We start from the raw sequence: 23,963 nt of genomic DNA on the forward strand, positions 1-23,963 counted from the left end.
GACTTTCTTTCATGTTGCAACACCTTTTTTCTACTATTTATGCCCTGAATAGACCTTCTTTCTCATCTTTTAACATCCATCATTTGATTTTCTGTGATCCTCCTGTGATTTGATCCTGTGTTGGTGTACTGGCTCACTAACTATTACATTGCAGAACTTACGTTCACACACACAAATACTAACCCACACACACACACACACTCACGTATATATATATATATATATATATATATATATATATATATATATATATATATATATATATATATATATATATATATATATTCTTTTCTTGTCATAAAATAATCTATTTGGAAGTGATTTTATCCACTTTTGTTCGTAATAGTTTACTAAATAATATGTCAAATTAATATACGTAAGTTTCTCGATTTCAACTTTCAACATTATATCGTAGTATTGTAAAACAAGTTTTTAATTTAAAACGTATAAATGCAGCAAAATAGGCGATGCTTTGCATGCGATGCATGTGATTGTAACTCGTCGATTATCTCTGTGATTCCGCGTAATCACGGCTCTTTTTTACCACACTGAATTTGTATAAATAAGCTAAAGGGTGATATTTCACCTAGTGCTTTAATATCAATAAAAACATTTTGTTACTTTTTATTATTAATAATTCGCAGGTTACAAACTATTATAAAGGCCTATAAATACAGTTCTGTATTCTTTGTAAAATAAAAAATTAAAAAGAAACTTTCTGAATCATGGAGAGTACTTAAATCAATAAGACACAACAAAGAAAAAGCTTGCATACACTATACAACTGAGCAATAATTGGTAAAGAACTACTTAAAGAGTAGACAAATGCTTACGTTACATCAATATTTAAAAAAAAGACCAAAAAAATGGGAAAATTTCAGGAGAATTAGCATACTCTCATCAAGGGACCGATTGTACAGCAAAGTTGTTAAACACAAGCAGAAAAAATATCAGTGTTAAAATTAGGAAAAACCAAACAAATTCGGTTCTGTATCAAACAAGTATACATGGTCCAATAAGCAATCGAAAAGAAAATGGCAAAAAAGTAGGGCAGTTTACTATGAATTTATAGATTTAAATAAAACATATGACTTAGTTCCAAGAGCTGCGTACAAGTTGTGGAATGCTATGGAGAATGTAAATATAGGTACCTTAACAGTTAATAACAGCACTGGATAACATAATTATATAGAACTAATAGAGTAAGAGTAAAGATGGGAACGAAGTTTTATAACAGCTTTAAGAGAACAAAGGAGTTGCACATCACCAACGCTTTTTAAAATATTTATATATATTATTTATTTTTACTGGTTTCAATATTCCTTTAGTTCCTTTATAATTTCAATTTTTTTGTCGACGTAGCGGTTTTTTAGTTCGCCTATCAGTATCATATGCTGTACTCAGTCCAAGGCCTTTCGAAAGTATATAAAGCATACATATGCACTCTTGTTATACTCCCGACATTTCTGCAAAAGGACTGTCATTGCAAATAATACCCCTGTTTTACCCAAGCCACTTCTAAGGACGATTATAGCTACCGTAAAATTCGCGGGCTTCGCCGAACGTTCCCCAAACGTGGTGATACAGAATGAAATTAGGATGATACAATTTATTGAAGCGAGGAGGATTAATTCGTGTCATCAAGAATCACTCTACCCTGCCCCAAATCTCCAGATCATCCACCTCCCTCCCGATAGCGCTATGGATGCGCTCTTATCAGCAAAGAGCTTGTCGTGTAGGAGTACTGGGTAAAAGGCCTCACGCACGAAATGCTACCCCGAATAATGCAATCCAGCATATTCTATTTCCACTATCTCTAGTGACTTATTACCGATTTGTATTGCTTGCCCGGGCTACGCCCAGTTCGGTTACTCGGCATTCAAGGATGCCCCTCTTGCCCTTTTTTTTGGATTTTGTTAGTATTTTTGTGGCTTGTGCCTTTTATTAGTGTTTTATTAATTTTTTTTTTGGTAGCCGAAGCCGTTTTTTTTTTGTGTTTTTTGTAATTTTTTTTTGAGGTCTGAAATTATAAAATCAACATTAGTAAATACACTGCCATGCCAAAGGTGAGCGCGTTGTCTTCTTTGGATAGAGCTACGATTATCTAGACTTTATTATATGTTTGCTAATATTTGGGTCGTCTGTGCTTCCATCTATGGTACACTTCATACCTTAAAATCTCTCGCATGATCCAGTTTGGGTGGTCCTCTAACTTAGCGAATATTGATCTGGCTTTTCCTCCATCATATTATCCAGTACCCTTATTTGTTTTAGGTCTCTAAATAGGAACCATTCAGCGGCGTATCTGGGCACGTTTGCAGCTTCTCTAAGACAGTTGTTGTGAGCTGCTTTTTGTTGCTGGGACTTGTGTGTGTCCCCATGCAAGATATGCGTATGTAATTATTCGTAGTATGTTGCTATTTATCAGTCTTAATTTTGTTTTCTTTTTGCAGTCATCTTATTGCAGCTCTGGCCATTGCTGTTTTCTAACTGTCGCATGTTAACATGTAGTGTAAATGTTAGATCTTTGTCCATTGTGACTCTTAGGTGTTTAGCTTTTTTTTGCCATTCGATGGGTCTTTCTTGAACTATTAGCTGTTATTCTGGTTTATCTATTTTATTTTTGAGGATAATCGCTTGGCAATTCCTGAATTAATTGCCATTTTCCATTGGATATTCCATTCTTCTATCTATCCAGTGCCGGCTGTAGATTTCTTACAGGCATATTCAGGTTCCTATATTTTACCACAATTGCAGTGTCGTCTGCATAAAGGCGAATTGGTATTCTTTCTGTTCTTGGAACGTTTGCTGTATATATGCTATACAAGAGGGGTGATAAGACTGCCCCTGTATTAATCTAGTTTCCGGGACTCCGTGTTCAAATAGAACTGATCCTATCTGGACCCTGAATCTCCCATCACTTATGTACGAGGAGGTAAGTTTCGTTATAACCTTGCTGTATCCATAATCTCTCTCATTCTGTATATCAGTGCTTCATGTCACACTCTGTCAAAAGCTTTGATTACATCCAGGAAGGCTGCTTTTGTATATTGCTTATCTTTGAATCCAGCTGCTATATAAGTCTGAGTACTTGAAGTTCGCTGAAATGTTGAGCTATAAATCCGAATTGTGCTTGCCTAGCCTGTCTGTCTCTGATTGAAGTCTGGTTTGGATGACTGGATCTACTTCTTACTGACTGCTGGAAGTAAGTTAATCGGCCTGTAATTTTGCGGAAATATGTGGTTCTTTTCTGGCTTTGGTATGATAATTACATTGGCTTATTTCCGTCTGTTTAGGAAGAGCCTATATGTATTGCGTTTGTTATGTTTGTCAGATATACAACTGCTTTCGAATGAAGTACTTCAGAGCTGTGTTAGTGATTTCGTCTGGACCAGGTGCTTTCTTTGGTAAACTTTTTCTGATCAGTTCACTTATTACTCTTGGTGATGTGGAATGTATTATTTATTCTTGTTCTTTGGGCAATTCTAGTTTTGTTTCTTCGACTTCTTCAATAAGGTCTATGTCTTCCTCGTTGCCTGAAGAGAACACCCATTTTGATAAAATAGTTTTATCAATCACACGTGTTTTAGTACACTATATCTATCCATGGTAATTTCGCAAATATACTGAATAAATGGCAGTCAATTTGACAGATGAAAGCTATAATACGGCCGCTATACTGTCAAACTATTGGAAGACGTATTATTGTGCTTTTCCTGTTTTATTCTTAATTTCAAAAAATTAAAATCTACAGGAAATCGTTAGTTTTTTAGTTGAATGTTTTTGACTATTTGAGTAATTTACAGATTAATGAATGTAAGATAATTAAATTAAATAAAAACGAAATTGAAAATTGCTTTTGGCTCAAAATATATAAAATGAATTTTTGATTATGAATAGAAGCAGGAGACGTCCTATAAATATTTATGTAGCAAAGTGCCCGAGCATACAAAATATTGGAAGAGGATTCCGGCAAGCGTGAAGGGCGGCGTAGACATTCAAAACGAGACAAGTTGATGGGTGGAAACAGAAACAAAAACCGAGTTTCTTTCTGGAATCTCGTGTCGCTGTTGAAGGCCCTGTAATGGAACGTTTTTATTAGATATCAAGTGTGAGATATCAGATTTGGCAGAATTTATTTACATCTGCTTTCGAGTGAAATCTCTACATATTGAGCTCCAGTTGTTGTAGGATTACAGTATATGTTTAGAACAAAAGATATATTATTTTTAGTTTTAAGCTCTGCAAGCCATGTAGTTCTGGAGTTTTATAGCATTTAATATTTTATATCACTGGCACTAAGTCTAATGATGATTAAAAATTCAAATGATGTTCTAAAATTCATACAAGGAATCCTACACAAACATATTATATACAAAGAAATCGAACGAATCGTCAAGTGGGTCCCAGGAAGCATATTCGGTTTTTAATTATTGCTTCAAAAATATTGTGACCAACTAAAACGTGCTTCAACGTTAATAAATAGATAATTGACCTAGTAAAATATTAAGAACAGGTAGAAACACGTATGGAATATAGTACAAATATATTGCGTTTTATAAAAAGCTATGTTGAAAAAAAAACTTCATCTGTTAATATTAGTTAATCTCTATGAGAGTCATCAGATCTTGTTATGGTTAGGTTAGGTTAGGTTCTTTATGGCAGGTCGTGATCAAAATGGTTTGAAGTGAACACAATCGAGTAGATTACTAAAATTTCAGCGGTACTTCAATTTCATCGGTTTTTTCCCGATATGCGAGTTTCGGGTCACACCAGAGGTCTAACCATCCATTTGCTAGCTTCTCGTGAGACAAAAATGGACCAGAACATGAAGTCATTTGGCAATTATGAAACAGGGTTCTGTTACAGTCCATAATTTCTAATATAAAGAGGCACTACTAAAAAGTAGATCAGAAAACTGCAGTAAAGGTAAAAAAAGAGAGAAAAAGGATCAGTTAGTAAACATGGGTGGTGAAACGAAGGAAAACGTTTAAGTATCTACTAAAACAAGCCCTCTGATCAGTCGGTAACATGCAGACGCTAAAGCATATCCTTAAGCCACAACATAGATATAGTGTATCAATTAACAATCAACAATGTGTTAATGGTAACAACTAACATATTGATAAAGCTCAGTGGAATTTAAACACTAAGAAAACTTTGAGTAATTTGAAATCAATACTGGAGGTCTTAATACTTTGGCTATTAAATCTTTGACTTCGTATTTACCTATCCTAATCTATGTATCTCTATATTATTATTAATTTATATTATGAATGTAAATCTCTGCCACTAGTTTCCATTGATAATTGAATCGCAAACTGCAGAAAGGCAACAAGTCCAAGTTTGCCAATTTTTCAGGAGAGATAAAAAACTTGGTAAACTCAAACACACTACTGGTATTAATTTTTTTGCATTTAAGGATTATGTGATTGGGCATTCTGGACTACTACAGACTTATAAAATATTTAAATATTTTAAGAGGAGAGGGTAGAGAATTTTTTTGTGTTAAGGACATGTTCCCTTTTTGCCGTAATCAAGAAACTTTAAGAAGTTCTAAGGAAAACAATCAATATATAAACAGAATATTTTATGAGAACTAATTTTAATGAAATAAAACAATGTCCTATACATGAAATAAAGCAATTAAATCATAAATTAAAACTTTGAAGTAAATTTCAGTTCAAGTTTTTAGTTTTCTTCTGCTAATGCCGGTGTAATTGGCCATGACAAAATCGGATTCCAAAAATTAATTTTTTCTTCCGGGATGTATACCAATGTTTTCTTCAGGTCTTCCATTTTCTTGTTGTTAATTGGAAGTACAATTGAATATGCTCTTCTAGTAGGAGCCTGAATTGGCTGTACTGTATTCCGTAGTTTGAATTCATCCATTATGAAGCCGCCGATGTTCATCTTACATTGAACCGTGTTAGGATTCTTTGATGAAAAAGTCATTTCTCTGTATTGTGATATGGCAAAAGCCCTTTTTTGGTTTCTTGGGACATTTTTGCCATACGAATCATCACTTAGGCAGGTTCTTTTATAAAACTGGGGCCACCATGACCTAAAGTCAATGAAATCATGAGCAGTCATTTTAATAACAGAAAATTTGCCGTCAATTTTGGATGATTTCATTATAAGCTCTTCAACCTCATTCATAGTATAATATCGTTCTTCTTGCTTTAATTTTCTTCTGATGATGCCAAAATCTCTGTCATTTGGCATAAAAGAGTGGCCCCTAACAGGAAAGGTTAGTTTGACTTCATTAAACTTTTTTATCTCACACAAGTACATCATCATGCGAATCACAGTATTATTTTTATTTTGCCCTGCGCAGTTGTCCCCAAACAGATAAAGGTTTTTTACACCACTGCCAATTTTGTTTTTTATGTACCAATCTAACATAGTACAAACTTCGTTTGAGCCTTTACCCCCTTCACCTTCATGATAGATAAAAATTGTACATTCCCGTGTCGCGAGATTATGCACACCAAAAACGTTTACAGTGAGCTGTCTAAGGTAATAGGTATCTTGCACAGGAATACAAGGTAGAGATACGTTGGCCATAAAATCTATGCAGATACCAACATTTTTTTCAGGCATACTGACACACTGCGTGGTCACTTCTTTCAGTGATGCATAGAACTTTTTAGATTTACGTTTATGTACTGTTAGCTCGGCGACAGCTACTCGCTTTGCATTCTCATTCAAAACAGGACTTTTTATTTTTAAATTTAGTTCCTCACATGTAACACATGCATCTTTAACTGGTTGGGCAAAGCCAATAGAAGGGTAGTTTTCCTTGAAATATGTCGAAAAAAACTTGTAGGAGAGCCTTTTCTCAGTTCCTAATGTTGAAATAAGGAAACTATGTTCTTTTTTAATGAACATGTCGTACATGATTTTTAAATTCATATTAGCTGAAAAATACTTTCTTTCTTTTCCTGTATAGTGATGTACTTTGGTGGGGAATGATTCTACATGGGCCCTTAATTTAGATAGTACGGACCCAGGTATTGCATTTCCTGAAACGTTTTTTCCTCTGTTGTCAGTTGCTGTTTCATTTAGTTGCAATAGATGGGACAAACGGTAACACTGCTTTGCAGTGTATCCATAGGTTTTCATAAATCCATTTTTACATACTTTTGTACGTTTTCCATTGTGTACTACATAATAAATCACACTGAAAGCCTTGGGTTTCGCGGTTGACGAACTAGACCTGGGTCTTTCCCTTGCAATCTGACTAACTTCCATAACAGATTGGATGTAAATGTCCTGTTCCGTTTTGGTTGTCATGTTATGTAGTTTGGCGAATATTTCAATCATATCTTTTTCAGTGAAAACTCCAAGGCAATTGGATTTGCAACTGAAACAACAAAAGACTTTATTGTAACAGTAATTTAGAGAAAAAGATATTGGAGATAAGTAAATGACTTTGAGGTTAGGTTTTAGTAGCCTAATATTACTTCGAAATATACACAAGATTAAAGTATCAGTAAAATCGTATTTAAACCAAAATGTACAAATTAACAACAATGAATAAAACAATATTTACCTGCAAAAATTTGAGCCTGGTTTTTTAGCTGGTACAGTTTTGCCAACCCAGTTTACATGTTCTTGTCCAGCTACTTTAGACTTCTTTATTATATTCCTTTTATATTTGTCATCATTCGTAACACCTTTTCTTTTCTTGTTTATTCCCATTCCCCATTCCTCATCTGAACCACTCATTTTAATCTAATTATTAACCACAGTGAAGACGACAACAATCATCAATAAATACAGCACAATATTGTCTGACTAAACTCAGCTGTGAGGATAGTTCGAATATTTGCCACGCAGCTCTAGCGCCGCAACTGTTTACCGCAGAAAGAAAACGTGTCCTGGACTAGTTTCTTTTCTGCAGTAAATAGAATATTGAAAGCGTTGCCATGCCAATACTAATATGCGGACGTGTTTCCTTTTTGTAGTAAACGTTGCGTTTTGCTACTGGAAACAATTTTATTAAAATACACAAAATTCGTACATATTGGACTTGTTGCCTTTCTGCAGTTTGCGATTCAATTATCTTTTGTCTATTTTTTTTATTTCCAAAAATATGAACAAATCAGCTACAATATTAATACATACGAAAGAAAATACAACGCAGTTGGCTAACTATACATCTACTAACTAGTAGATTAGGCAGGGTATAGGAAGAGATACAGCTCAACCGACTATCTTTATAGTCTTAAACAGTGAGTCAATATATCCATTTACTTAACCTGGCCCCACATTACATTATCAGCCCTGGCCAGCTCAAGAACTCTCTTCCATTCTTCTTTATTCAGAGCCTGTCTGTATCTTAAGTAACTCTTCTCCAGTAGATCCTGGAAGCAAATATGTCTAAACAATACCAGGAACAGTCTTGCGAAGTTTCAAATACTCGCTTCTAGCTAGCCGTTGGACAAAAACTTCTTAATAAGCCATATAAAATTTCTAATGAAGAAATCATTAGATCCAATTCTCGATTTATCGTTAATGAAATTAATTATTGGGCTTTAAAAAATATGTCGAGAGGTATTACTTTTTGAATAAATTTAGTACAAACTAAAAAGTCAAAATCTAATGCAACAAAAATACCATTTCTAATCTAAGGGTAAGTTTTTACTGGGGCGTATGTTGCGATTATCGTCGCTGAGCAATGATCGCTAAGCCTTAATCGCAAGGGGAGTGTTTTTGCTGAAGCGATGATTTGATTAGTGAGTGGTTTTGTTGCATCGATGAGCGTATGTAAAAAAAAACAATTATTGTTAAAATACCTGCTAGCAGAAGAAATAGAGGATGATGAAATGTTGGAAATGTTAAGTATTCCAAGATTAGAAAAACATGCAATATTTAAACGAAGACAAGAAGAATTATACTTCAAAATTTTTATTAGAATCATTTATTTGGAGAAAATGTTGAGTTTCCACAGCTCTTCCGTTTGAATGAACATCAGTTTGATTTTGTGTTAAGTTTATTAAAAGAGGATAAACAAGTCTTCTTCGAATCTCTCAAATAAAAAACTCTCAAAATCATCATACATAAGCCACTACAGTCGCTCAGCGTGGACCGCTCGAAAAAAAATTGTAAAAGCCAAAAAATTAATGTAAAACAAAATTAATAATGTTTTTATACTGTTTGTAAGCTCATAAACCAATACGAGATGAAACTGCTACTTGGCCCGGGGGGCCTTTTTTCTACATTTTGTCTAGCGCTTAACGTGTTAATACTGGAAGTAATTAAAAGGGAAGTAGTTCGCTTCTTCTTCTTCAAGTTCCGCTCCTATCGGAGATTGGAAATCATTCTGGCAATTATAATTTTGTTCGCTTCCTACGCTTCTTCTGCCTTTGATTTTACCCTGCATTATATTCCTTAGTAGTTCGTATTTTTCACTTCTCAGGATGTATCCCAAGTATTTCAATTTCCTGATTTTTATGGAATTTAAAACTTCGCATTGTCTTCCTAGTTGTTCGAGAACTTACGTCGGTAACACCATATTTCGAATGCTTCTAGGTTTCTAATATTGGATTTTTTAGGTGTCCAAGCTTCAACCCCATAAAAAGGGCAGAGAAAATATAACATCGAAGCATTCTTATTCGGATCGATATATCGCGATTACAAAAAAGTTTTCTCATTCTATTAAAAGTTGACCGTGCAATTTCAATGCGGCATCTTATTTCTTTTGTCGTATTTGTCGTACAAGGTATTTGTACGAAGATATTTGTTCAATTTCTGTATTATCTAGTACTAGCTTAACTTTGATGTTTTGTGCTTTTGTAATTTAGTCCATAATCGTTTCAATATATATTTAGTTGTTCAGCAAGGAGTTGCAGTTCTTCTAGTGTTCCTGCCAGAAGGACGGTGTCGTCAGCATATCTTATGTTATTAAGTGGCTCACCGTTTATTATAAGGCCCTCACTGACCTCGGCAAACGCTAATTCTGAGATGACTTCACTGTATAAATTTAATAACAAGGGTGATAAAATACACTCTTGGCGGACCCCACGGCGAATCTGGATATCCTCGGTCAGTTCATTTTCAACTTTCACTTTTGCTGTTTAGTTCCAATAGAGGTTACATATGATTATAATGTCTCTAGTGTCTATGTTTTTATTTAATAAAATTTCTTTTAGCCGATTATGCTACACTCTGTCAAATGCCTTCTCAAAATCAATAAAACAGGCATATATTTCCTGATTTATGTCTAAGCATCTCTGCGAAAGAACCCTTACTGCAAACAGTGCATCTCGTGTTCCCATTCCTTTCCTAAATCCCATTTATGTATTACTTATACCTTCATCTAATTTCTTATGTATTCTGTTGTGAATTACTTTTAAAAACAATTTCAAGACATGACTCATTAAGGCTAAGGTGCGATGTTCATTGCGCTCCTTTGCATTGGCTTTTTTGGGTAGCAGTATGAATGTTAGTTGGAGCCATTTTTTAGGTAGTATACCTGTTCTGTATATGGTATTGAATAGATCCAAAAGAAGATGAATAGATTCAGTATTCACAATTTTGAGTAATTCGATAGGAACTTCATCAGGCCCGGGAGATTTACCACCTTTAGCTTGTTTCATTGCATATTCAATTTCTTCTCATATAATGTCAGGTCCAGTATCATCCTTAAATTCTTTTGGTGCTTCTGTTCTCTCTTTGTCTTTAAAAGTTGTGCTATATATTGTTTCCATCTCCGCATTTCTTGGTTTATATCTGTCATAAGTGCACCAGTTTCATCTCTTAGTTGCCTAGTTTGAAGTGTTTTTCTCATTTCTGTTAATTCTCTACTTCTTTTATGTTATGCATGTTAAAAAAGTCATATTTTTTCTCAATTTCTTCTAGTTCTTGGCACTACTCATGTAACATTCTCTCCTTTGCTTCTTTTATTCTCTTTTTAATTAATCGATCAGTTTCATTATATTTAATTGGATTTTTTGTTTTGAATGATTTTCTTTTATTCATTAATAATAGTATTTCTTTAGTCATCCAGTCTTTATGTTTTCTTTTCTTTGGTTTGAAGTTTTCATTTGCTGTTTTAATTATTGCTACTTTTATATTTTCCCATTTCTGATCAATGTTATAACAACTTTTATTCAGTTCTTGGACATTACGTAGATTTTCAGTAAGAGTTTTTAGTTTGTTCCTTTGTTTGTGGTTTCCTTAATATCTTAATATCAATTCTACTTTGTGTTGGTTTTTTAACCAGTTTTTCGTAATGTGACTACTATGGGGTTATGGTCTGAACCGATGTCTGCTTCAGTTTAAGTTTTGGCACACAGTTTAGAATCACGAAATCTTTGTCTAAGGAGGACAAAGTTAATTTGATTTCGGATTATTTTATTCGTTGTATCACCGGGAGATTTCCATGTATACAATCTTCTTTTTGGTAGCTTAAAAAGAGTATTAGCTATTACAAATTCTTTCATCTGGCAAAATTGTATCAAACGGTCGCCACGTTCATTTCTACTTCCTAGACCATATCCCCCACATATCCAAGTAGTTCGCAGCATCCATATATTTGGAAGGTTTACAAGAAATGAGGTAATCAAAAATACTGTTAGGGGAGTATAAACAAATAAAATTTAAAAATTACCTTAATTTAAACAAAAACTGTCTGAATTCCAACCAGCCATAAACAACATAATTTACTTTTTTATACATTTCCTCGCAGCGTAGAGATAACGATAACTATTCTGAATAAAATAAAAACTTACATTTTTTAATAATAAACTTAAAAATTTATAAAATTTAATAAAAACGAGAAACTTTTACAATAATGTTTTTTACTACAGGCAAAACATTATTAATTTATTAATTAAAAATGCTAGTTACATTGAAATGAGGCGAAAAACAATATAAGTTCTTGAAATGAGCACTACTAATACTACATTTATATCCTTTTATTCATCTCAGATACATATCATGCCGGCGGTCTCTATCTTTTTCAACACTGAATATGCCACAGAGCATTTGATCCCTAATTGCGTTTTACCCGCAAATACCCAACACACAAAACACATCACAGACTACCACTAACTAAAGCCCTTATTATTACAGGAAATCCAATCCTTCCCAATGGACATGGGACTGCATCAACCAGCGTTGCGAAAGGCGATACATAAAAGAAACCCAAAAGCCCGTTTCGCTAGCAACATGCAGCATGTTGTGTGGTTCCACGCAGCTCTGGCCTCAGCCCACTGGCCCCGTCACTTTAGGTAGCAAAGCCCTTACTTTTAATCATAATCATTTTAAATTTGAAAGCGACGTCGCAGAGCCAGCGAAAGTGCTACTGCAAGAAGCCTTTGCTTTATTCAATGATAACGTAATTAGCTTAGTAGAACGATCAGATTATGTTAAAGAAAAAGCGGATTTGACGGAATTTCTTATAAAAGTGAATATAGGAGACGCCAAAATTACGAAATTAACTCTACAGACAGACGAAAGCTATACTTTAGTTGTTAAACCTTTAGATAGTACAATAAGTGCTAATATTACAGCTAAAACCTTTTTCGGAGCTAGAAGCGGTTTAGAAACGCTCTCGCAACTAATTTGGTGGGATCCTTACAGCAACGAGGGTATGTTGAAAGTTATAAAAGGCGCTACAGTAAAGGACAAGCCGACTTTTTCCTATAGAGGACTTATGGTGGACACTTCACGTAACTTTATGTCTATAGACAGTCTTAGAAGGGTTCTCGAAGGAATGGCTGCCAGTAAATTAAATGTATTTCATTGGCACGTTACAGATAGCCAAAGCTTTCCACTGGAAGCGCCAAGTGTACCTTTATTATCAAAAACTGGTTCGTACTCGCCAGATATGACGTATAGTCCTGCAGAAGTGAAAGATCTGGTACACTTTGCTAGGGTGAGAGGAATAAGAGTGATCTTAGAAGTTGATACCCCCGCGCATGTTGGAAATGGCTGGGCTTGGGGACCAACTAAAGGTAAGTTTTTTGAAGTTTAGTTATTTGAGTTAACTTTTCCTAAAATCAGTATATCCTAAAATTATACTCACATGATAATTTTAAAGACTAACAGTCAAGGTTATTTATTACTCAAAATTATTTACATAACTTTACTTGTTTATAATTGTCTACTTATTTAACACGTTTAAAAATAAGATAATTTAGTATTTTGTTCTGTCTCTTGCTTGGATTTTTCAATTGCCTGCTCGGATCTGCTCAGCATCCTGTATTACGCTGTCTATTTATCTTATATTTGATCTATCCCGTCTTCTTATTCCCATTGGCTGTGCTATTAAAATACTTTTTATCATGTTCGATTCTGTAGTCCGGGCTATATGTCCTGCCCATTGCAGATGCTTTCGTTTGATTATGGTGGTAATATCTATTTTTACCTAACTTATGTGTGTAGATATTCTGTAGTTCGAAGTTATATTAGAAAGTTATATCTACGCCTCTATATTGGGTTTTATGACTACCTTTTTTTCAAAGATCGATAGAGAGGATTCGTCGGTTTTGGTTATGGTCCATGCCTCTGATCTAGACTGTTCCATCCATGTTCTTAACAGTCCTAATGAGTTTTTTGAGCTAAACTTCCTTGTTTGTGTTAGTCGGCATAAATTTGGATTTATTTTGGTTTATACGTAATCTCATTTGTTCTGCTGCTATCTACTAGGTCGAGTAGGATTTCCTTGATTCTCGTCCTGATTCTTGTTACAATTTCCACGTCGTCAGCTTATGCTAAAAGTAAAACTGATCTATTAAATATAGTTTCCCTGCTGACTAAATAAGCGCCTTGAACGACTTTTTCTGAGACTAAAAAATTATAGCATAATCATTTGAAAAATTCAAAAGCTATATAAATAACAGCTTTCTTGTATTTACTTTTCGGTTTAGATGGGTATACAAAGCGTAAAGGAATAGCTGCAAATCAAACTTACTAGATGATACCATGTCACTTTAAGCTTAACTTACGTTCATCTTCTTCTTCTTCTGTCCTGCTCGATTATCGTGCGTTGACTATCAAATTGGCTGTACTAATTTTGTTGATGGGAACTCGGAAAAGGAATGCCATGACGTTCGTCTTCGACCTGGCCCTCTTAGTCCATCTGTCTTGCCTTGTATTTTTGGCTGTTCCCACCACTTCCGTAACTTTTTCCATCCGCTACAAAACAATGTTCTTACGAACTCTATCTACCCAGCTTATTCGCAGAATTCTTCGATACACCCAGATTTCAAAGGGTGCAAATTTTCTTACAAGTCTATCTGTTAAAGTCCAACCTTTGGCACCATAAAAACGAATAGAGAACACATAACATCTTACCAATCTTATTTTCAGTCTCAAAGTAATATTGTTTCATATGATTTTCTTCATCTTAAAAAATGCAGCCCTGACCTTCTCCATACGTATTCAAGTTTCTTTTCTCGTGTCCAAGTTCTAATTTAGATATCAGTTCAAGCCTAAGCACACAACTCTTTACGGCATCAAACAAAACGTAACTTTGTGCAACATTTCTAGTGAGTTGCTAATCTTTAAACTTCTTGGTTATGTGAGTTTTTTCAGATTTTGAATTGAATTGGTGAATAAATAAATGGCAATACAAAAGTACTGCCTATTTTAAAACCTTAATATCAGTTGGAGATGGGATTTTAGTGGTTCTATTTAATATTTACTTCTTTTCCAATCTATACTTCTTAACAGATGCGTAATAATTAGAAATATAGTGTTTCTTCCAGGGATCGTATTGCTCTTTTTACGTTGTCTCTCATCTATCCCTTTTTTGGGTGGCACGTACCACATTAACGAAGTTAGTATTTAATAGCTTCTCGACTGTATCAGTTCATCAGGTTGGTCATAGCCCCCGACTTTTTCTTCACCTGGTTTTCCTAGGACTATTAGTCCTTCCATATCTGCACGTTTTGTATGTCCAAAGAATGTTAATATTTTTTAATATATGGGAATGGACAGGCGTTGTGAATTGTTATTTTTCGTAAGAACAAATATATTTGTTCTTCTAGCTGTCCAAGAAATTCAAAGCAATCCAACACCACATTTTAAATTCATCGATTCTTTTTCCGTCTACTGTTTGGCTTGTCCACGTTTCAGAAATAAAGTATTGGGCTAAATATTGGGCAAATCATTGTTCTTATAAGATTGATCTTGGTGCTTTTTGATATGTATGTGTTAATAGCGTTGTTATATATAGCGAATGTTCTCATTTGTAGACGTAGTTGAGTTTTTTGTTCACAGCTTCCATTGTTGTTGATGGTGCTACCTACATATTTAAAAAATTTCTTAGGTGTTTCTGCTTTTCTTTCTCTTCTCTAGTCAAGTCATCATTGATGAATACTTTCTCTCCTACGACGTTTATTAGTTTATATTTTTTTGCCATGATCTCGTGTTTTCCTCTTTATTTCTTAGTTCTATTACGCATGTTTTCTCGCTTATTTTTTTTACTGTTGTAGGCGTAATATCAATTTGAAGATGTTTATTAAAAAGTCTTTTTATTCTTTCTTTTAGACTGCTTGGTTCATTTGTATCCATTTTTAGACCATTCATTACAATGTTGTTTTTTCTTCTATTTTTTTCGATTATTTAGACTGATTTTTTCATTTCTTGTAACTCTTTCCTTATTTCTGAATTCTTTTTTCTTATTTCCTGATTTTCTTTTATTAATTGTTGGTTTTCTACTGTCAGTTTTAGCAGAGCTTCGTTTGTTTTGTTTTGTTGGTCTTTAATTTCTCTTATTTCAGTTTTTATTTCTTTCTTTTCTTGCTTCATATCTTTTTGAGTTGTGTTCATTTCTTTCATCATTATTAATAACTGGCCTAATTTCTCAGATTCAGTTGTTTGGCGTTTTGTAGGCGTTCTTGGTGTTTTTTTGCTGTTTACAAAAAAATCTATATTTTCTCCTTTTCTTTTTCTCCCTTCATCTGTAGAGTATTCGTCGCTGTCCATTCTTACGATATTTTCCTTGGACTTTTCTTGTTATTTCGCTGTTTATCTCCTTCCCTGTCCTATACCGCAAAAAGAGTCGTCGACCAGTCAACCCGTCGAATCTCCGACCCTTATCGGTGTTTATATGTGGGTCACTACTACCGAGTTACTTTTCGTTGTTAGTCCCGTTTTCCGAGTTTTCTTACAGCCGAAAATTAAAACGATATTTATTTATTCACCAACGTCACTTTGCCGTCGATTTTAGTGTGTGGTCACCTTTATTGTAGCTAACCGTAATTACTGTTTGGCACAAAAACGTTACTTACAATCTAAAAAGTTAATATGTTAAAGTTGATAATACTAAAAAATTTTACTTTAACTTTAAACAATAATTTAAGAATTTTAAACTTTTCTCTTAATTATATGAATTGAATTATATTCCTGAACCGCCTTCGTCTCCAACTCTTCTTTGCATCTATAGGTATAGCGTCTGCCAGATTTTTAATTTAAATATAAAGTGTACATACCCAAATTCACAATTTTTCCGAGAGAGCACTTTAAACCTACTTGCTTGCTATTTTAAACTTTATTGTATATAATCTTTTAGTAAATATTTGTTATATTTTTTCAGGACTAGGAGAACTTGCAGTATGCATCAACGAACGACCCTGGAGCCTGTATTGTGGCGAACCACCATGCGGCCAACTTAATCCTGACAACCCTCACGTTTACGAAATCCTCGAGAAGCTCTATAAAGATCTTCTAGATTTAAGCGACGAAAACGAAATATTTCATATAGGAGGAGATGAAGTGAATTTAGAGTGCTGGTCCCAACACTTACAAAAATCGAGTACTGTGTATAACTTCACTGACCTCCACGACTTGTGGGGAGAGTTTACTGTCAAAGCTATGAACAAGCTAACTGCAGCTAACGCTGGAAAGCAAATACCACACGTTATAATCTGGTCTAGTAAGCTCACTAAGCGACCTTATATCACTAAGTATTTAAATAAGTCACAGATCGTCGTGCAGAGTTGGGGAGCTAGTCAGTGGTCGGATACGCCTGATCTTCTATCTGATGGCTATAAGATCATAATCTCCCATGTGGATGCTTGGTATTTAGATTGCGGGTTTGGCCGGTAAGTAAAAATATTTTTTTTTTCATTTATGTTTTTTATATAAGTACATGTCAAAATATTACTAATTTATTTATACATACAGATCGGAAATTGCGGATCCTGTCCTTAAATTTTCAGTTAGCAATAGGAGCTAGCTCCAATGATATTATCTAACAAAAGTTACAGATATTAGTTGCCTGTGTGAAAATGTATTGAATAATAGTTGTTAATCTAGATAATAGAATGGCAAAGAGAAATAAATTTAAAAATGTCTATATTGATTATTGCTCAGGAAAATAAATTCCTCTCGGGACTTTGACTTATTTAATTTAATTATTATTTGCTTGTATATACCTGTAGCAAGAAAATCTATATGTATTCTGCAAATATTTGGGCGTTGTCTTTAATTATTAATAATCAACTGCTTCAGCTTTAATTTTGTGACCATTAAAAAGATATAAAATTGAAATAAAAACTTCAAATTTCAGGGAGAAAAATATATATTAAAAAAATATGTATATTATTATACAGGGATGAGTGCCTTAAGAACCGGCAAAATAACGCAAAAGATAGAAAACATAATACGTTGTGAAATAAAAAGAGATGCAAGTAGTAGATGTGAGAAATTATCGATATAAACCTATAATTTACTTTACATTACATTAGATCTATCGAAAGTTTCCCACCTTTAGACGTTAGCTTATGAGCTGGTTGACTTCAGTCATAGTAATACCATTGTTTAAATAGAACTAGTTAGCCAACGCAATGTATAAATTTGTTTGATTCTAATTGAGACAGTCACTAGATGTCACCACTCTTTCTGTCTCAATAGATTTTAATATACCATTGTTTGTTTGATATACGTTATACTAGATGGTGCTATGTGAAAAAGTTAAAGACTAAACTTAACGTCCATTTTTGATCCATTGAATTAAATTCACCAGCGTTGCAATATTTCACTGACATAGTAGCAACAGGTATATTTACAAATAAACATGTAAAAAAAAACAGACCTTGAATCACTTAAGATATTCATTTAAAATAGAGTTATTACTATCAACTAGTAAATATCGTGTCAACTAAAATTGTACATAAACGTACTGTGGCTTCTAAATCTTCCTATATCTAAATAAGTTTAAAGAATTTAAATATTTTATTTTATTTGGAAGTGTATTACAAAAATTTGGTCCGAGGTAAGTAAAACATTTTAATTCTGTGTGTTTAAAACAAAAAACATTTGTATGAGAAATGAACAAATTAGGTATTTAGAAATAAATTTTAGCGGATAATACATACATTCGATAATATTTGAAAAAAGTGATTTTAAATTAAAATAATGTTACTTCCATAATAAATAAATCGTTTTTTACAGATGGCTGGAAATATTTGTTGTTATTACAAATGTGGTTTATCATCATACAAAATTCATGGTTTAAGAATGGATATTACACTCTGGTAAGTAAATAGAAACTTTTTTTATATTCCTTTATTTTACACCGTTTCCGTTACGTAATTAACTTAAAAAAATGTTTATTTTTTTTTTCATTCATCATTTGAATTTTACGTTTTCGTTGGTATTATAATTATGATATAATAAACTTCGGAAAAACAAATTAGTGAATAAATATCAAGTTATCACATAAACAAAATATTAGATATTTAAATATGTATTTCTTTAGCTACCTATTTTTAGTTATTGTATTGAAAAGTAGAAATAAGTTCATCTTTATCGGAGAACTAATTTATACACCAGTCCATCTGTAAAAAAATCATTGATTACACGTAAAAATCTTATAAAGATATTTGAAGGTTCTAAAAGATATACGAGTGTTAGTTAATAATAAATCTGTGAAGACATACAGGTATTTTGGTTTGTTTTTGTTTAAACAGTTTTAAAAAGTGAGAGGTCATTCTTTTGCTTATAAAACGTTTTTTATCCAGTTTAGAGAAAAATAGTTAAAATAAAAATTGTAGATCTCAAAAAGTTCTTCCTTTTGTGAGTTTCTAAATTAAAATATATAAAGAATTCACCAAAATTCACCAAAAACCCTTGATTTTGCAGAAATTTATAAATTTTAATAACTTTGTTTTTGCATAATGGTATGTAATGTAACTAATAACAATAGTGACCATTTGTTTATCATGGAAAGCGATTATTTAAACAACTTTTTGTTGAGCTACCCCAGTTAAAAAAAATTATGTTTTACGTGCCACAGAAGCCAAGATATTGCAAATTTTACAAGCGCTATTTATTTTAAAAAAGTTCAAATCTAAAAAAAAACGGAGCTCAGATGGTTCTCCATTCTACTTTTCCGAAGAGGTATTTTACGAGTACCATCATTTTAACGGGTTATAAATTTTTACTTCTTTACCGCATATGCCATCTCTAAGCTGGATCGCACAATTCAGATCTTTATTTAGAGTCCCTTCAATTTTCATCTTTTACTGTTAATAGACAATGGAAGTATGATTTTAAGAATAAAATGCTTTGGTTTTAAATATAAAATGCTCGCTTGGCTCGTAATGGCCATAGAAGATTTTTTTTTTTTAGGAAGTGTGTTTTTCATCAGTTTTTCATTAGCCTCTATATAAGTTTGTGGCATAAACGATATCAAAGATATAAATGTTTATAAACAGATTAAATAACCTGTAAACTATTTGCTCTGATTGACATTTAGCGCACTGTAATAACTTATTAATTTCCATAATTTCAAGGAGCTATGTTATATGTTTTTGCACAAAAAATAGTTATTTTAATTTATAAATAACTGCAAAAATAAGGTTTTTTGCAACTATTTCGATTAATAGTTTCTTGTATTTTAATTTAGATACTCTCAAAAGTTACATTACTTTTTATGATCTACAACTCTAAAAAAGCTGAAAAAATCTTAAACAGATATTTAAAGTCTCTAAAAGGTATATGAGGGGTAGCTGATGACAATTATGTGAAGACTTTAGCTAATTTTGCTTTGCTTTTTTTTTTAAACAATCGTAAAAAGTGAAAAAAGTTTATGCGCATAAAACGTTAAAATAAAAGTTATAGATCATAAAATGTTCTCTAATATTGATATTTTTATAATTAAAATACATAAAGAATTGACCGAGATAATTTAAAAACCCTTATTTTTAAAGTATAATTTATAAATGTTAATAACTTTCTTTTTGCATAACGATATGTAATACAACTATTTAAAATTATGGCAGTTAATGAGTTTTTAAAGTGTGCTAAATGTCATACAGAACGACCATACAGTTTATGAGTTATTCAATTTGTTTATCCAGGAGACCGATTATTTAAACAACTGTACTTGTCCAAACAGTCACTCTAGGGATATTTTGTAAATAGCAATCGATTTTTTATGGCTTCGTTTTAAATTATTTAAAAAAAAACATCAAGAATATAATAAATTTGTTTTTAAAAATCAGTTTGAAGAGTAACAAATTTTTAGCATATAAAAATTTCTAATAACTTTGACTTTTTTATGTCATACACTTGTATGTAGGCTCAATATAAAGCTAATAAAAAAACATTAAAAAAAACCAAAACCTTCTATGGTCCAGAGAAAATCAAATAGCATTTTTTTTTCTTGTTTAAGAAATTGCAAATATTTTCATTATTAACATTAATTATATTATTAACATTAAGAGCTGAAAATTAAACATTGTAAAAGAATATCTAATTTTTATAATTCGATTTATCAATAGCATATACAGTGAAGAAGTAAATTAGTTTTGAAATATTAAAATAATGGTACTCGTAAAATATCGCCATAGAAAAATGCAAGGGAGATCTGTCCGCTGCAATATCTCAGCTTGTTTCTTGTTAGTGGTTATAGAAAGTTCTGTTTTTTTTTTAAATTGTGCTTTTACGCCAGCTTTTCATTGAGCCTACGTACAGCCGTATGACATGAAAAATATCAAAAGTAGTATAAATGTTTAGAAGCTAAAAAGCACTTTTGCAAACCGTTTTTTTAATAATAAGTTTAATAAAATGGTGAAGTTTATAAATAAAGCTTCAAATAATCGATTCAAAAAACATCAAATAACTGTCAAAGGTTAAACACCCTTGTTAAAGTTCCTAATGGATTTTAAAGATTTAAACAGTGTTAAACAGATATATTAATTCATCGACGAGTTAACAATACGAAGCGAAGTTCTTTAATCACAATGTGATAAGAAGACGAGTATTAAATTTGGTTTTATATTTCAATAGTCGAATTTAATTGTGGCTATATTGGTTTAATTAAAGAAATCCAGAGAAAATCCCAAGAAATAGGTGAGATCCTTTTTTTCTTTCTTTCCAGTTTAAGAGAGGGTCCTTTAGGTACTCACGTTTAGGTATTGTGTTATTTGAATATATTAAAGAAATTGGTAAAATAGTTTATCCAAAAAATATTACTTTTAAATCTCGCATTTCGAATAATCGAATCTACATTTTCCTCACTTCTACTGACATCGTTGATCAACTAATACACCGAACGTCATAATTAATTTCACCGTCATCTTTATCTGCAGGCTTCTTTCTGCGACCAAAAGAATCCTTAATTCAAATGTATCTCCTTCCATCCCGCATTCACTAATCGAACAGTCCCTAAGAAATACGGAACATCAGATGATCAATAGGCATATATCATGAGTTTTCTGCTCTTTGTATATTTTTACTTCATCTTTTGCCAAATTTAGACACGATATTTAATTAAGTAAAAAAACTTTATGTACTTCAAATACTAGCCCAAGTCTAGTTTAAAAAAAAATTGTTAATAAAAAATAACCTTAAAATATCCAATCCCTTTTTTAATCAAAAGGTTATACTTGATAAAATAAAAGTTTTGGAACAAATCTGGACCTAACCATATATACTCTTTTCTTCCTTCACCCTTTCCTTATTCATCCTTAGTTTCACAAGATACCAATTATCCGAACTCTTTTATAAACTATTTCGAACTAAAAGCTGCACTCAAATCCTATAAATTTACAAAAATTAGGGTTTTCTAGAATTATCTTGAAAAATTTCTCGAAAATTCCTTAGGCACCAACGACCCTCTAAATGAAGCCAGTAAATTTACCACTGACATACCGCTGACAATCGTTAATGAAAGATCTTGCCCTAATCTATACTAATATAAAAGAAAAATCATTACAAAAAAAAATTTTGTTAAAATCCATTATAAAAGGTATATAAATTAAAAAACCCAAATGGGCTATGTCATGAAGACAAAAGGTTTTTGGAATCTATATTCCATCATCGGTGTCTAGGTGAACATGTTTTGAGCCGCTAAATATCTGGGTAAAAACCCGTTAAAAGTTATATGTTACAATTTAGTTTACATTATTTAGTCTTATATATTAGGATGTTAAAGCTACCAGTGGATATAATAACATGGCAAATGTTATCATATCCACTGGTAACTCAACCCTGGTGAGGTCCCAACCTCATATAAACTTATACAAAGTGTAGTAAATCTACTTCAAGATAGATCTAACGAACTAGTATTATCACTCACTGAGAACAAAACCAAATTAGTAAAATTTTCCAGAAGAATTTTCACTCCCTTAACCAAAATTTTATTTAACAATTCTCTACTTTCTGCAGTTAATTAATGTAAAATTCTCGGTTTTATGTTTGACTCCAGATTAAATTGAAAGAGTCAAATCTCTGAACTTAAAATCAATTGTTTTAAAAGTTTGTTTGTTTGTTTTAAAACCCTCAGTCATCTTCAATGGGGTGCCGATAAAACTTCTTCTAGGTCTGAGCGCTTTTCGCTTTAGTTCTATTGAGAGTGTATACCCTGAATCTAATGAACTTTCTCCTACCCTAAGACGATAATCACTTCTACTTTCGTATGCTGCATCAACATCTGCAAATCCATTTAATCCCGTTCATTCCCTAATTGCCACAATGGCGTCTTCTTCCACTAACAATAACCAATACCTTATCATAAAACCTATACCTCAATTAATTTGTCCACTACTTAAAAATATTGACCTTTTTCAGACTGGTTCATTTCCTCTAACTTTACTTCCCCTCTGGGCTAAAGATCTCCCTTCAATATATACCTCACTCAATATTTTTAACAAACTTGAATCTTCTAACCTTCTTATAAAGAAAGCATTTTAAGAATTTAATTTTCTATACAGATGCTTCTAAAACTACCACTGGTATTGGTTGCGCAGTAACCACTAAACATGAACTTGTAACATCATCTCGGTTACCCTTAATATGCAACGTTTGCACAGGTGAACTATATAGTATTCTGTTGGCTTTTAAATGCATCTCCCATCAAAACAGACATATTGCCATTTGTTCAGATTAACTTTCATATCTCCATTTAGTAAATACAATTTTCACTGACCACCTATTAGTTCAAAACATTCATGACATATACCAAAATCTCTCTGCTTACGATGTAAGTCTCTCTCATATGGCTGCCTTCTCACACCGGAACTACTGATAATAAAACAGCAGATAATTTTGCCAAAGAAGCTACCAACCATGGGGTAACTGAAGTCACCCCAATTCAACTAGCTAACGAATCTCGAAATTCGTTTTTAAAAAGTCAGTAGAGGATATTTGACAAAACTTAGAGCAAAAGAGCAAAACAACTTTTCATAAACTTCAATCTTTTATTGGTCATCTCTCCCTAGACTTCATAACTAGAAGAGAAGCATCGACTATTAGAAGACTACGAATCAACCATACCAAACCTACCGACTGCAAACAATTCACCAACCTGTATAAAGCACTGGACTTGAAACCTTCTCTAAGGAACTAGAGAATCATCTACCTCTTCCTCAACTGTAAATTGTATATGTTGATTATGATTGTTGAAAATGTTGACTATTTCATTAATTTTGTGCTTAGGAAGTGCCAAAACTAAATCATCTACATATCTTTTAATAAAAGGAATGAAAAAAGTGTAATTG

At 32.6% G+C, this 23,963-nt stretch overlaps 2 protein-coding genes across 16 annotated transcripts in view; one reads left to right on the top strand and one right to left on the bottom strand.

The window, feature by feature from the left end:
* Positions 1-23,963, top strand: part of fdl (beta acetylhexosaminidase fused lobes) — a 300,470-nt gene that overhangs the window by 252,141 nt on the left and 24,366 nt on the right. For all 15 annotated transcript variants that reach the window (XM_072520542.1, XM_072520546.1, XM_072520545.1 and 12 more), the window contains 2 exons: positions 12,082-12,965; positions 16,553-17,060. In XM_072520542.1, the coding sequence (XP_072376643.1) occupies positions 12,082-12,965; positions 16,553-17,060 (1,392 nt within the window). The remainder of the gene's footprint in view (positions 1-12,081; positions 12,966-16,552; positions 17,061-23,963) is intronic.
* LOC140432564 (uncharacterized) lies at positions 5,328-8,059 on the bottom strand. Its single transcript, XM_072520554.1, has 2 exons — positions 7,556-8,059; positions 5,328-7,366 (listed from the first exon to the last, which is right to left on the bottom strand). The coding sequence occupies exons 1-2, from the start codon at positions 7,729-7,731 to the stop codon at positions 5,692-5,694; spliced, it is 1,851 nt and encodes a 616-aa protein (XP_072376655.1). The 5' UTR covers positions 7,732-8,059; the 3' UTR covers positions 5,328-5,691.

Source organism: Diabrotica undecimpunctata, chromosome 1 (genome assembly GCF_040954645.1).
Source record: "Diabrotica undecimpunctata isolate CICGRU chromosome 1, icDiaUnde3, whole genome shotgun sequence".
Taxonomy (NCBI): domain Eukaryota; kingdom Metazoa; phylum Arthropoda; class Insecta; order Coleoptera; family Chrysomelidae; genus Diabrotica; species Diabrotica undecimpunctata.